Source organism: Neodothiora populina (assembly GCF_041146345.1).
Source record: "Neodothiora populina strain CPC 39397 chromosome Unknown canker_contig_17, whole genome shotgun sequence".
Classification (NCBI taxonomy): domain Eukaryota; kingdom Fungi; phylum Ascomycota; class Dothideomycetes; order Dothideales; family Dothioraceae; genus Neodothiora; species Neodothiora populina.
Window position 1 is genome coordinate 525,089 of NW_027191406.1, and position 13,636 is coordinate 538,724.

The 13,636-nt window shown below is 49.0% G+C and overlaps 4 protein-coding genes across 5 annotated transcripts; 2 read left to right on the forward strand and 2 right to left on the reverse strand.

The window, feature by feature from the left end:
* Nucleotides 1-1,694: 1,694 nt before the first annotated feature.
* On the reverse strand, nt 1,695-3,928 carry AAFC00_004099 (uncharacterized protein; the record flags this gene model as incomplete). 2 transcript variants are annotated; one of them, XM_069343680.1, is made up of 2 exons in its annotated part: nt 1,695-1,976; nt 2,135-3,928. In XM_069343680.1, the coding sequence occupies 2 exons, from the start codon at nt 3,926-3,928 to the stop codon at nt 1,695-1,697; spliced, it is 2,076 nt and encodes a 691-aa protein (XP_069202234.1). The 2 variants fall into 2 exon arrangements, with proteins under 2 accessions (XP_069202234.1, XP_069202235.1); XM_069343681.1 differs by having other exon boundaries at nt 2,135-3,814.
* Nucleotides 3,929-4,859: 931 nt separating this feature from the next.
* On the reverse strand, nt 4,860-7,092 carry AAFC00_004100 (uncharacterized protein; the record flags this gene model as incomplete). The annotated part of the gene is made up of 2 exons (XM_069343682.1): nt 4,860-6,987; nt 7,046-7,092. The coding sequence occupies 2 exons, from the start codon at nt 7,090-7,092 to the stop codon at nt 4,860-4,862; spliced, it is 2,175 nt and encodes a 724-aa protein (XP_069202236.1).
* Nucleotides 7,093-8,121: 1,029 nt separating this feature from the next.
* AAFC00_004101 (uncharacterized protein) lies at nt 8,122-10,134 on the forward strand (the record flags this gene model as incomplete). Its single annotated transcript, XM_069343684.1, has 4 exons — nt 8,122-8,144; nt 8,208-8,307; nt 8,367-8,902; nt 8,955-10,134. 4 exons carry the CDS (start codon nt 8,122-8,124, stop codon nt 10,132-10,134), a joined length of 1,839 nt encoding a protein of 612 aa, XP_069202237.1.
* Nucleotides 10,135-10,730: 596 nt separating this feature from the next.
* On the forward strand, nt 10,731-12,118 carry AAFC00_004102 (uncharacterized protein; the record flags this gene model as incomplete). Its single annotated transcript, XM_069343685.1, has 3 exons — nt 10,731-10,770; nt 10,833-10,954; nt 11,015-12,118. The coding sequence occupies 3 exons, from the start codon at nt 10,731-10,733 to the stop codon at nt 12,116-12,118; spliced, it is 1,266 nt and encodes a 421-aa protein (XP_069202238.1).
* Between the last annotated feature and the right edge of the window lie 1,518 nt (nt 12,119-13,636).

The following is a 13,636-nucleotide window of genomic DNA, read 5'->3' on the forward strand; positions in this document are numbered from 1 at the left end:
GATATCTCTTACCATATGCATGTCCATAGGAGACCTAGTCGCGCTTACAGCATTGCTTCACAGACGATACTTCAGTCTACCGAGATGTGATTCCCATGTGGAGGGCCAAGGAGATGGATAGCGGGGTTGGTCTGTAGTAAAGACGTATTTGCTATGGGGTATTTGCTCATATGTGAAAGACTATGAGATCATATGTATGAGCAGTTCGGTATCGACAAGGCCACTACAGTGAACTTTTGAAGCATGCGTATGGTTTTGGTGTCCCGTGCCAAATCCACGTCATCAGAACCATTCCAGACTCGAGACTCTACGCGGCGGATCCTACCATATCTTGAGTCGTTTTGTCTACCGGAAGAGGAGGGTTTTATCCAGGACAAGGTTGAGGTAAGGACAATAGCCGTACTTGGGTGGTGGGGCTGGAGCCATGACCTTTCGATGTATCAGGCTTTGCGCATGCATGAGCAAGTTCTTGACTATGCGCTACCAGGTTTCGTAACTTGCTGTCGCCATTTGAGCCTCATCGAGAGGTGCAGTCCAGAGTGGCAAGATCCTTTTAGAATGGTTCTTGCATAGACGTCCACCAGCAGATGCAAAAGACAAAACGAGGCGGGGCCTTGCCGATGGAGCCTCACGTAGCATGATACTCTCATGATCTTCAAATTCTCTTTAACGTGCTCTGGGAAGATACATCATGAAATTTGTCGCACGGTTCAGTGAAACCTGAGGGGTTTTGCGAAGAATCCATGAGCTTATAGGATCTCTGGCATATTCAAAGGCTATTTTCTATCCAGCTCATGAACCAAGCAGGAGCCGACGAAGAAGGCTGCTGTGCTGCTGTCGAACTGTGTTCTGAGTCCATATCGAATTATTGTTATCGATTCAAGATCAATTCCGAATAAGGATGTGATTGAGAGCTTGTAAGCTTGAACTAGAGACTAAAGTTGCAAGCTATCGTGTGTGAAATGATGGTTTTCGGACTCGACATTGAGGAGCATCAGAGCCAGATATATATATACCTATATGTTGTTACCAATCTCCGAATAAATCCTTCCGCTATCTGCGAGTTGTAGCATCCACCCCCATCAGCGGCATGTAGCAGAGTCCACCGAAAGGCTGGCGGAGAGCCGAGCGAGTCCGAGTGTGAGACGTGGTTGGTTGAACCAATCATACTTTCCCACGATCCTTGAGCTTGAAGCTCTCACGAGAGGTCAGCTCACTTGCTGCCAAGTAAGCTGATTCTTACATTGTCGAGAAAACAGTTCTAGGTTATCAATATGCATATCAACGTGCTACAGGGAAGATCTCTCATCATGCATTATGCTGGGCGGTACTATATGAGACATGCACTCGAATGCTAAGCATGACAACACGCTCATTGGACACATCTATCAATTGTGTCGTGAGCGTCAGGTGAGCGGCTAGTGGTCCCCAATGTAGAAGCTGTGAATGTTACACCATGAAACACAAGAGGCGATGTTGGAGTTGTAGTCAACACCTGATGCGCAACTGATCCCAACCAGCGGATCTCCTGCGCTTTACTCACAATATCGCGAGAAATTGTGGAGTCAAGGTGTTAGTGAAACAGACTGAGACACAGCATCCCAAGTCCAGGTGTTGAGAGTGACTCAAAGCATAGAGTTGAGTTACAGTGTGACAAATTTTCGAAGTACGTGAGCGCTGGTATGGTTCTTTGATTACTGCTGGCATAATTCTGACATGAATTCGCGAAAATCTCCCTTTGTGGCATCTTCGATATCATCCTCGAGCTCCTTCTCGTACTTGATGGAATAATCACGTTGCACTCGTGAAAGATGTATTCGATCCCAATGGACTCGTACGAGGCGAGATATGAGCAAATCATACCTCAGCTCATCCTTGTTATGCGACTTGATATCTTTTATTGCATGCCGCAACAGCATAGCATCCCGAGCTGGCTTGTTGATCACGCCATTCAGAATATGTGCAATTACCTCACCCTATACACCGTTAGCAATGCTAAACTCCTCTGCATGATCCTGCATCACCGTACACAAAGGGCAGGCAAATTTCCGAAGGGAGTTGAACGACAGAGGACAACCGATACATGGTGGTAAGACGTCTCATCACATGAAAAAAATAATCCGAAAGCACATACCACTAGATTGTTACTCTTCTGAAGTGCCTCCCTGGCGAAGTTCTTTCCATATTGGCGTTCGTAAGCTCTTAGTACCTCTCTCAAGTGAGTGTCGCTTCGCTTAAGGATGATGTTCAGCATAGGGCTCTCACCACCCTCCCGGATCAGAATACACCTGTGTAAGATATCTGCATCCTTATTGGCAAAATCAGCTGGGTAAACGTCCGTTTCTTCTTGTCGTCTTGCTTCAAGAGCGCCTAAAACAGCAGTACGAAATTTGTCGGCTTTCAACTCCTTCTCCATACACTTGACGAGATCATCGCCGTAGCGTTTGTCTCTGAAGGAGGCTCTGATGTTCCTGATCTCTGCGTTGGTACGGCCCATCAGACTTTCTATAAGGAGCTCACGCCTGCTCGCGTGAGACTGGTACCAGAAGTTGGCCCAGTATCCTTCACTTTCCCATCGTCCAAGTGCTGTAACATACGCAGCCTTTCCAAAATTACCTGCAATTTCTAGTTTGATATGTTTAGCCATGTTTATACCACGGCCAGAGATCTTGGCAATCTTCTTGTACTCGCTTCGAAGCTCGAGTATCTGGTCGTGTGTCAAATGAGGAAGTATGTCACATAGTGGATCGGAATCTGGGCCTCTGAGATGCAACAAAGCCTCGTTTATGACTCTCGCATCGTCCTCCGCATTATAGACTTTTGCACGTTTCTTTTCCACCCTGTGCTTCGGTGGAGCAGATATAGATACAGACTTTCGATGTTTGCCACTATTATTGGCGCCCTTCTCGAATTGTGACTGCTTCGTGTAGTCGTACCTGATTGCTTCGGTAGATGAGCTGAGTTGAGTCAGAGGCGGCACATCATCCATCTCGTCGTCCCGAGAAAGCATCATTGGTGAGGTCATGGGTGAGATAGACTGGTATGTGCCTTTGTAAGGCTCCAATAATGGACTTGGAGGTGGCAAGCCTCCTGACATCTCATATGAAGCAGTGCCGACAGTGAGTCGATCGCTACGAGGCACTGGAGCCGAGCTAGTCCTCTTGGAAAGATCTGGCGTTACATCAACGATACGTGCTTGTGACGATGATCTCGAATGAGACCCATGCAGACTCGTCGTTTGAGGTAGAGCTTGTTGAGAGGGTGTCAGTGGCTGGCGAGTAGTAGTATAGTTCACGGGGAACTCGGTAGGCTGTCTGGTACTGTTCGCAGTCTGTGGCTGATGCGTGAACGATATATTTGATGGTGGCTTCGCATACTGGTATGGTTCGGGTTGTAGATAAGCCGCGTAACCAGATTGCGATCCAACAACAGTGGTCGGAGTATAACGGTAGGGCATTGATGAGCTATTCGTGCGATTTCGACTATTCGTGCTAGCCGATCGCTGTCTGCTAGATAGAGCAGCTTCTGGGAGTGTTCCATAGGCGAGATCTTCGTCGTAAGGCTCCCTGAATTGAGCGGCCGCAGCTTGTATCGCTGCGCGCTGTTCAGGTGGATAACCCGTGAGGTTGTTTAGATCGAGCTCACTAGCCTCGGTAGGATAAGGTATCCCGCCTGTTGTAGGATAAGGTAGTTGGGTGCCATGTGCTGACACATTGATAGTTGATGCTGACGAAACACTCTCTGATACATGTGATGGAAACATATCTACTGTTCGTGAAGTTTGTGTTCTAGCAGGAATGGTATCTTGCACCATTTTGACAGCCTCCGAAGTGGAAGATGCTCGCACATGGCTATGGGAACGCGATCGATCGCGAGTTCGTGATTTCGAACGTGGCCCCCGGCTTGAATCTCCCACTGTCAAGGCCATGGTAGAAGCACAAGCTACAAGCAGGTGGACGTAGTTCAATTTGTAGCATGTTCAGGAGGTCGTTGGGTTTTGAGACTTATAAGGCCGCCCACCGCTTTTAGTGCGAGCGTTCAGGCGGCAAGGCGGAATCCTGCAGCAGCATACTGTACATAACGCGGGGAATGACTACGACCTTGCAACACAGTATCTTCAACCTGGACAGAAGTTCGCCACTGATGAGGCAAGCTCGATAAATGTTCCTGATCTACTCAGTCGTGGACGACCAAGCATAACATGTTTGTTGAATCGAAACTGGTACGCTTGCTGTCTTACCGGTGCATGGCATAGTGGCCCCGTCTGAGGCTGAATCGCTGCCCTACGAGGATAATCTAGTCACCTCCTCTACAAGATCGATTACCAAACACATTGTCAGCAAAAATTCGACATGATACAATGAAGCTGCTCGATTACCGCTCGTTTTTGAAGTGATACGGGGCAACTTGCAAAGAATTTATGCTCTGTACTAAGGAAGCTGGATTGAAGCGATCAGGGTCATGGAGTTAGCTTACCCCAAGGTCCTCGCTTATTATGTACAGTTTCCGCCGCATGCGAATCTTTCGCTTTCGTGAAGAATCATAATTTTCCATAACAGATTCGAATCTCCATCGGCACCATTGGGTTAGTGGTAAACTTGGTCGTTGCCAGCTAGTACTAGCAAGTTCGACCAGCCCCGTGTTCGATTCACGGATGGTGCAGTGCATGTTCGTTACAGCGATTAATTTTTTGGCTTCTGGGGGACAATTGTACAGTCCTAAGGTCAATGTCAACTTGAACACATGCGGTGATAATGTTGAGCAATCTGGGATATAAAAGTATCGTACATGGTTGGATTACACATTAGTATGTTTAAATGTATCAGGTGTGTATTATGTTGGAATGTACATCCTAACACTCATGACAGCAGTCTCTCGCATATGTTCGTGACTGCACTTCCAACACCCTTCGTTGGAGGTGTATTGATAGGAGTCACGCGAATTTTCTGATGTGGTCGTTGGCTCTCGATCTGTTCCTTGGGAAACCAGCACCCATGAAGACCGTATGGAACACGTTGTGGCAGTACGACCCGACCGATGATCGTTGTCATGTCCTTCGCGTCGATAATCCACAGCTCACTCCTTGAACGGACGTCACAATCGTTGTCATCAGGGACGTCGCCGTCGGCGTCCAGCTGTGCTTCGTTGAATGCGTAAGTCAAGAGGTAGCCGTCGTCTTCGGTCTGAGCATTGAATCGAGGAACGAACCGCGGCTCTTGGACATACCATCCTTCGGGTGAGCGGAATACGCGAATAGGATCATTATCGATATTGGCCTTCAATATCTCATTGACTGACCGCGCGTCGACACAGCCAGTGACTGGTAGCATTTTGCCATTCTTGAGCAACGACTCTCCCTGAGCAATTAAGGTCTTAGTATCAATCTTTACCAAGGCATTGATCTTCGTGGCTTTGCCAAGAGCTGCACCAAAAGAGGTCACAGTTGTACTGCAGCCGTAGACATATTGGGCAGCCTGCATCTCATATTTAGGATGTGTACAAGGGAATTCGAAAGGAATTGCCGACAAGGCGTACTGAGACTCGATAAGTCCAGTGGTGAGAGAAAATGCGTAATGGTAGAGGCGACACTGCTCTTCTTCGTCGGGGAGCTGTTCAACATATTCAGAATACTCTGGCAGAGATGAAGCAGCCGTATCAATCTGACCATTACTCTGCAAACGTATCAGAGGTTCTTTATCCGTTCGAGGTGATTCAAGGCTGGGAGCATCCTCGAATACTTCAGCATCAAAATATCTCGATTCGTCCGTGCCAGAGTGGTAGATACCAACTTCGTATTTCTCGAACCAGGAAATGCCCCGCTTCCTTGCAGCACCCACTGCAAGCTTCGGAGGTTGAGGTGCAGCGATGTTGCCTGCTGCGTAGACAAGTGTGGAAGAGATAAGTCTTGCTGCGAGCATGTGGACCGTCTGGGTCGCACCAGTAGCGTCGACATCGTCCCAAGTGTTGGCTGTGTGGAAGATGCAACAAGCGGTGGTTTCGAAGTAACGGACCTGGTCTGGTCGGTGGCGAGGAAAGACAGCGAACCGAGAAGGCTTGCTGCTGTCATAATCTATTACCGGTTTGCCTTTGGCAAGGTTCAGTGGATCCAGTGAAAGTGGAAGATCCATGATGACAGTATGTCTCAGAGAGGCGCCAAAGTCATGCATCATCTTCGCTCCAGATATACCTGGGACGGGTTCATTGATGAGCTTTGATGGCTTGAGAAGACCAGTGTGTTCTTTTGGCGATTCTATAGCCGGCGTGACAGAGTATCGAACGTACGGCGCCAAAAATGTCGCATGGAATAATATCATCTCCTTAGTGATAGGATCAACCTTCGGATGGCCGGTAGTCCATTCCCTCATCCAACTCAGCATACCACTACCTCCAAAAACTTCTCCTTTTGAACGACTGTCGGCAGCTGACTCGCCTTCACTCCGATCGCCATTGTACCACCCGATTGTTTCTAGACCCGGTAGGGACACACGCATGGGTGGACCACTCTCGCATGTTGCTAGCGCCCGGCCGTCGTGGTAGAGGATGCTTGTATTTGCAACACTTATCCTCTTTATGGCCTGCCTGGATCCAGGGAGGAACGAAAGTATGACAAGGAAGATCGTCCTCAAGATGTGCAAGACAATGACAAGAAGTGACCCAAGCGGATTGACGAGGGTAGTGATACTTGGCAGGATCGGTCTCTTGACATGTCGCGAACCGATGGTCGACAGATACACATCTGTCAAGATGAATTGGTTGACGAATTCGGGCTTGATCTGGCCATCTTCATTTGTCGGGAATGAAACGCCACTTAGCATTCCATCGCCATCAAACCAATGCGAATCGCGGCCAAGATCATCATTGGAGATGGGATTGCCACCATTGCGGACATATTCTCCGCCCGCAAGCTCATCGGGAATCTGACCATGAAACGAACATGCTGTCAATGGAAGCGTCCGATGTATGGGGGCAAAATTGCCAGAAAGGTATCTGTGTCGCGGTCAATCTACAGCTGAGAAATTGCAGAAGGTTTACTATAGAGACTTACGGGTGTCTGCTCTTCAAATCGTGTTCTCGAGTATTTACAGAAGTCATACCCGTCTACAGCGATTTCGAATGATTTCTATAGAGGATGTGACGAGAGCTGTCCGGGCATTACAGCAAGGTCGTCACTATAGCGGGTGATGGGTTGATAGTTCTGTCACAAAATAGTACCTGGCAAGCACGAATATGGCGGTTTCTTTTACTTTGACAAACTTCGTAAACAAAACGGGTCGTGCCATATCTGCGAGGTCTGCGACAGTGTATGCGTGAGCAATAGGTAACCTGCATGTGGAAAGGATGACGATATGCTCCATGAACTTGTAAGCGATGACGCCAGAGAGACACAAGACAGGACTAAGGTACTGTACCTAAACCAAAAGGTGCCCTGGAAACATCGTAACCGGGACTTACGGACCACACCTTGCGATACCTCACTGAACCTTAAGATACCGTAACGGCGGGGAATTAGACTCTCGCTTGTCACTTTGATATGATCGGAGGTGCCTGCCATGATCCATGCATGCGTTCCGATGCGCAAGGGTAAGTCAGATCCTCTGTAGCAAAAGCATCTGATGTTTGCGGCACACGTTGATTTTACTGCACTGCGCTGCACCAGTACTTGCATTTTACGTGATAGTACACGCGCATGTGCAAACCCTACCTGGAAACTCATATGGCGTGCACCCCAAGTACTGTAGGGTGCTGTAGCTTACAGCAATCAGTTTCTTGAATTCGGACAAATCGCAACGGCAGGATCCGCGTAGGGAAGACTAGAGGAGCCTAGGTACCGCAGCTGTTTAGACCGCACGCGCCGCGGAACGCTGTGCAGTAATTACCTACTGTGCAGTAGCAGTTCCAATCTTTATTTCCCGTGGCTACTGTACCTTACCTACCTTTCCTTACTTTGCTGCTGCTGCTGCTGCTGCTTGGCTGTGAATTACCGCCGACACTTGAATATATTCCACCATTCAGGTCGTTTCAACTGTCAGTCCGCTAGCGAGCATAGTAATGGATTGAGACCACCCTTCTTGGTAGAGTCGGCGTATAGAAGTACTGTACCTGCATCACTGAATCGCAAGAATGGGTTACGATTATGCGCTTGTGTATGTGCATTCCGATTCGCAGATCCTGCTTTCACATGCCCGTTGCGACTGACAGCAGCCAAGGCATCTCAAGTACACAATTCCACCAGCCATTGCTCTTACCGTCCTCGCGCGACCTTTGTTGACGCGTCTTGATGTTTATAAAATCTTCTTTCTCATTACAGTACGTCTAATCAAGCTCCTCTCGCCTTTGGATCCGGTGCAAGTCCTCACCTCCATCAGATTGCCGTTGTAGCTACCACACCATGGGATTCATACCTTATCCGCACCAGCATCTGGTCCTACCCCTCCGATGTAATCGTAGGCCCAAAACTGTTCAGCATACCGATTGAGGAAGTCTTCTTCTTCGTTGTACAGACCTATAACACCTCCTTGCTATATCTTCTGTTCAGCAAGCCAACTTTCCACCCCAGTTACCTTCGCTTTGAGGAGAAAAAGGATGTTTGGAAGTATGTCAGATTAGCAGGTCAGGGAATCCTGGCTCTTGTTCTGCGGAAAGGATACAAGTTATTTGCAGCCGAAAAAGAAGGTGTGTACATGGGGTTGATTCTCATGTGGGCAACCCCTTTCATCATGCTCTTGTGGTCCCTGGCATACCAGTTCATCATCGGCTTGCCCTGGACCAATACCTTCCTACCCATTGCGATTCCGACCATCTACCTCTGGATCGTTGACACCTTGGCTTTACGCCGGGGCACTTGGGTAATAGAAGGTGGCACGAAGCTTGGTGTTCATTTGTGGCCTCACCTTGAAGTCGAGTAGGTACAAGGTTACATCAATCGATAAGGTTACCGCTGACACACATCCAAGGGAAGCAGTCTTCTTCTTGCTGACCAATGTGCTGATAGTCTTTGGCTTGGTCGCTTTTGACAACGCAGTTGCTGTTTTGCACTCTTTTCCCTTCCACTTTCCCACGGTCTCTGCATTACCGTCTCCACTATCCCTTATCAACGCTTTGTTGTTGCCCGCGAGGGCGTACGATGAAGACCGCATCCACGGATTGAAGCAAGCGGCGGAGCGTTTACGAAACAAAAGCCGCAGCTTTTACCTTGCCAGTGGTGTCTTTCCCGACAGGCTGAGGATCGACCTTGTGATTCTATATTCATTCTGTAGAGCAGCGGATGACATGGTGGACACGGCTACGACACCGGCGGAAGCTCGTCGATGGATCAGGAAACTGACGACATTCGTCGACTTATCTTATAAGAGCAAGGGAAAAGAATCGCGTGACGCGAACATGGGTGAAATTGCCTTATACGTGGCGCAAAATTTCCCTAGAAGCGTCCACTCGGCGCTCTTGCAATTACCCACGCAGCGTCTCTCTTCCGCACCGCTGTACGACCTGCTCAAGGGTTTCGAAACGGACCTCAAGTTCCAGGGTTCCGTCAAAGGCAACAACGAGGTCAAATTCCCTATCAAAACACAGCGGGATCTGGACACCTACTCGGCGCGTGTCGCAGGTACGGTCGCGGAGCTGTGCCTTGAACTCGTATGCTTCCACTATCCTCAGGCATTACCAACTGCGTCAAGAGAAGATGTTTTCGCTGCTGGTAGGCAAATGGGCATTGCGCTCCAGTACATCAACATTGCTCGTGACCTTACCGTGGATGCGAGGCTCCAGCGCATCTATGTGCCCAGTGTCTGGCTTGGAGAAGAGGGCATGACCTCCGACGAAGCGATCAAGGTCTTATGTATCCTTTCTTCCAAGCCTAAGGAGGACGCCCAGGATGCCTACTTTTCGCAGAAGTTCAAGCGACTTCGACATAAGCTTCTTGAACGCGCGTTCGACCTTTACACCCAATCCCGCGGCGCCGTCGAGGTCCTTCCTGTGGAAGTCCGAGGTCCAATGAGGGTCGCCGTTGAAAGTTATATGGAGATTGGTCGCGCACTGCAAAAGAGAGAATCCCTAGGGAGCAACGGGAGAGCCACTGTACCACTCACGACAAGGATCGCGGTAGCCTGGAGAGCTTTGAACAATGCGCAGAGGTGATGATCTGAGGGGTCAATCATTAAAGGAAAAATTGCGCGACGGAACTCTGCATCTTGTTCCTGTCATACATCACATCCGAAACATGCCCATGCTTTCCGCGCAAGCCGTGGCAGCATGATCGTGATTTACATGTGCCACATCGCATCTATCACACCACATGCGGTGTGCTCTCTGTATATATCCCTGCATGTGCAACATGTAAAATAATACTTGTACCATATTCGGGTAGAACTGCCAGGAAGTATGCCGCCTTTCACATGTCAAACAGCCAACTCGATCGATCTACATAATAGACTATAAATTGGTCTGTGCTCCTATCGCCCACGATGTGCTAACTCAACTAAGCTTGCAATTACAACACGATCCTGATGTCGTGAAAGTTAATATCGTGGGATGATAGGGCAGAGCAGAAGAGAGCGAGGGATCGTGTAGAAAGTGAAGCAAGGCAAAGTAAAGCTGCCGATGTGCCGAGATCAATCAAGGTGGATGTCGTCCACATGTTCAGCACAGCTCAGGATCATACAACGGTGCTGAGCATGTACAAGTAGCCTGCATTTTATTGTGTTTACCTCGTGCCTCTTTTCTCATGTGATGTCATGGCCAACCAGGATAAGCAGAAGATGGCGATCGTTGTTGGTATGCTACGGAGTTTCGCGCCGCCCGACAGACTTGTTACAAACCGCTAATCTGGACGTCAGGCGCGGGAGCTGGAGGTGTCAGCACTGCAGCTCGTCTAGCCAAAGCAGGCTTCAGAGTGACAGTGCTAGAGAAGAATAGCTTTACTGGAGGGCGATGCTCCTTGTTACACTATGAAGGATGGGTAGGCGCATCAGAGTGATAGAACTAAAACTCAGGCCATGCCATTAACTCCGTGCTTCAGAGATTCGACCAAGGCCCTTCACTTCTCCTCCTTCCCCGACTGTTTCACAATACTTTCCGCGATCTGGACACCAGTCTTGAAGGCGAGGGCGTACGATTGATAAAATGCACACCCAACTACAACATCTGGTTTGGCGATGGAGAGAGATTCCAGCTTTCTACAGACCTTGCGCACATGAAACAAGAGATTGAGAAATGGGAAGGCAAAGATGGTTATTCACGCTACCTTGCATTCTTGCAAGAGTCACACCGTCATTACGAGCTCAGCGTAACTCATGTGCTATTGCGCAATTTCACCAGCATCCTCTCCATGATGCGTCCCAGCTTCTTGATACATCTCTTTGAACTCCATCCTTTTGAGAGCATCTACAGCAGAGCAAGCAAGTACTTCTGGACAGAAAGATTGCGGCGCGTCTTCACCTTCTCTAGCATGTATATGGGCATGAGTCCGTTCGATGCGCCGGGGACATACAGTCTGCTGCAATACACCGAGTCCGCTGAGGGTATCTGGTATCCCGAAGGTGGATTTCACACAGTAATACAGGCTCTCGTCAGGATAGGAGAGAGGCTGGGGGTTGAGTACCGGCTGTCTACTCCTATCGAAAAGATAAACATCCATTCTGATGGCTCCCATGCGACGGGTGTAACTCTGGCCAATGGTGAGGTCATGAACGCAGACGTTGTAGTAAACAATGCCGACCTTGTCTATTCCTACAACAACCTACTACCAAAGACACCTTATGCAAGTTCTCTTAGTGAGAGACCGACCTCATGTAGCAGCATTTCATTCTACTGGGCTCTCGATCGCAAAATCCCACAGCTCGATGGACACAACATCTTCCTGGCCGAGGAGTATCGCGAAAGTTTTGATGCAATTTTCAAGAAACACCTGATTCCGGACGAGCCAAGCTTCTACGTCAATGTACCAAGTCGACCAGATCCCACGGCTGCGCCTGAGGGCAAAGATGCGATCATCGTACTTGTCCCTGTGGGCCATCTGCATGATCCAGACGAGGCAGCGTCCATTTCACACAACAAAACGAACGGAATCGCAAGCACAGGGGGGGCTCCCTACCATCGGAGGAACAAGACTGGCCAAAGATGATTGGGCTGGCTAGAAAGACGATTTTATCTACTATCGCGGCTCGCACTGGAGTGGATCTTGGGCCTTATATCGTCAAGGAGATCACTAATGACCCCATGACATGGCAAGACAAATTCAACCTGGATCGCGGCGCAATCCTGGGTCTGTCACACTCGTTCTTCAACGTCTTGTCATTCCGCCCATCCACACGTGCGAGACGAGGTGGCTGGCTTGATGGCAAATTTGGGGGTGGTATCGCAGGGAGAATCGCTGAGGTTCTGTGTAGCGGAGGTAACATCGACAGGTTGTACATGGTTGGAGCAAGTGCTCATCCCGGTACCGGCGTTCCGATATGCCTCGCGGCTGGAAAATTGGTGGCCGAACAAATTTGCGATGATTTTGGTGTTCAAATCGCTTGGCCTCGTGGTGAAGGTGCAAGCAAGACCGTGACCAACGGAACACTGGATGAGCATCACGCAACACTGCTTGTGAGCTGGTTGCACATTGTTGCAGCTATACTCTTTGCCTTACTCTGTTTGTTGGCCAGAGCCTTACTGTAGAAATTCTAAGCTCTTGCAATGATAATCACTAGGCGTATTTTACAGTATATCAATTGCCATGGAGAATCTTGTTCCTAGACTTAGAAGGAATTCACATTTGACATTGACATACAATAGAAAGGTACCACTGCATGAATCCAATGCCATCGCATGGAGTACCCAAGCATCGAGCTTGCTCATGCGCATGTCTACTCATTTCCTCTAGATGCCTTGCGCGTGCAGCTCAGTCGGCTTTTGGAGAATGGTAATAGACACACCGCCAATACAATACTTAACACCCCTTTTGAGTGATGCTTGCATCACTTACCGCAATTTCCCGCACAACAATTGAGACCAGCACTTTCTCTACATATCCATATACATAACAAGCCGCTCCAGATATATAAGTGCAATCAGCTCATGTGATTTGGCAAGTCTAATCTCCTGGTTGAGGTATACACATCCAAGGAATGGTACCTGGGAATTAGAACGTACCCGGACATGATGGTCTGACGTCGGATCTAACGCAAGCATCACGCGCCCTGCTACGCGCCCGTGCACTAGAAAATGCGGATCCAACTGCGCCTTCGCAGTCGAGCGTAGACGCGCACCGGCCCGCGGTGGGCTGGGGGATAAACCTGTGAAAAAGAAATCGTAGAAGGTGAAGTACCTCTTGTACCTTCCCTGTACCCGCATTGTAGAATTGAGATGAACTGGTGGAGCCGGGTTGCGATCGATGACTCGATCTGGTAGTGACGACTAGATCGAGCATTACGAAGGTACCGGGCACGCTAAAACTAACCGTGCAATCGATTTCCTTGCCTCCCAGCTCCTTGCCCTTCCAACCCTTTGACTTCGAGCTCCTATAGGGAACAAGCCGTATATCGCCTCGGATTGCTCTCGTGTATTGTCCAAAAGTAGGTAAGCTGACTCGGTATCGAGTCCTCAACACCGCACCATCATATGATACGCAACCATGACGATATCGTTCACACCTATC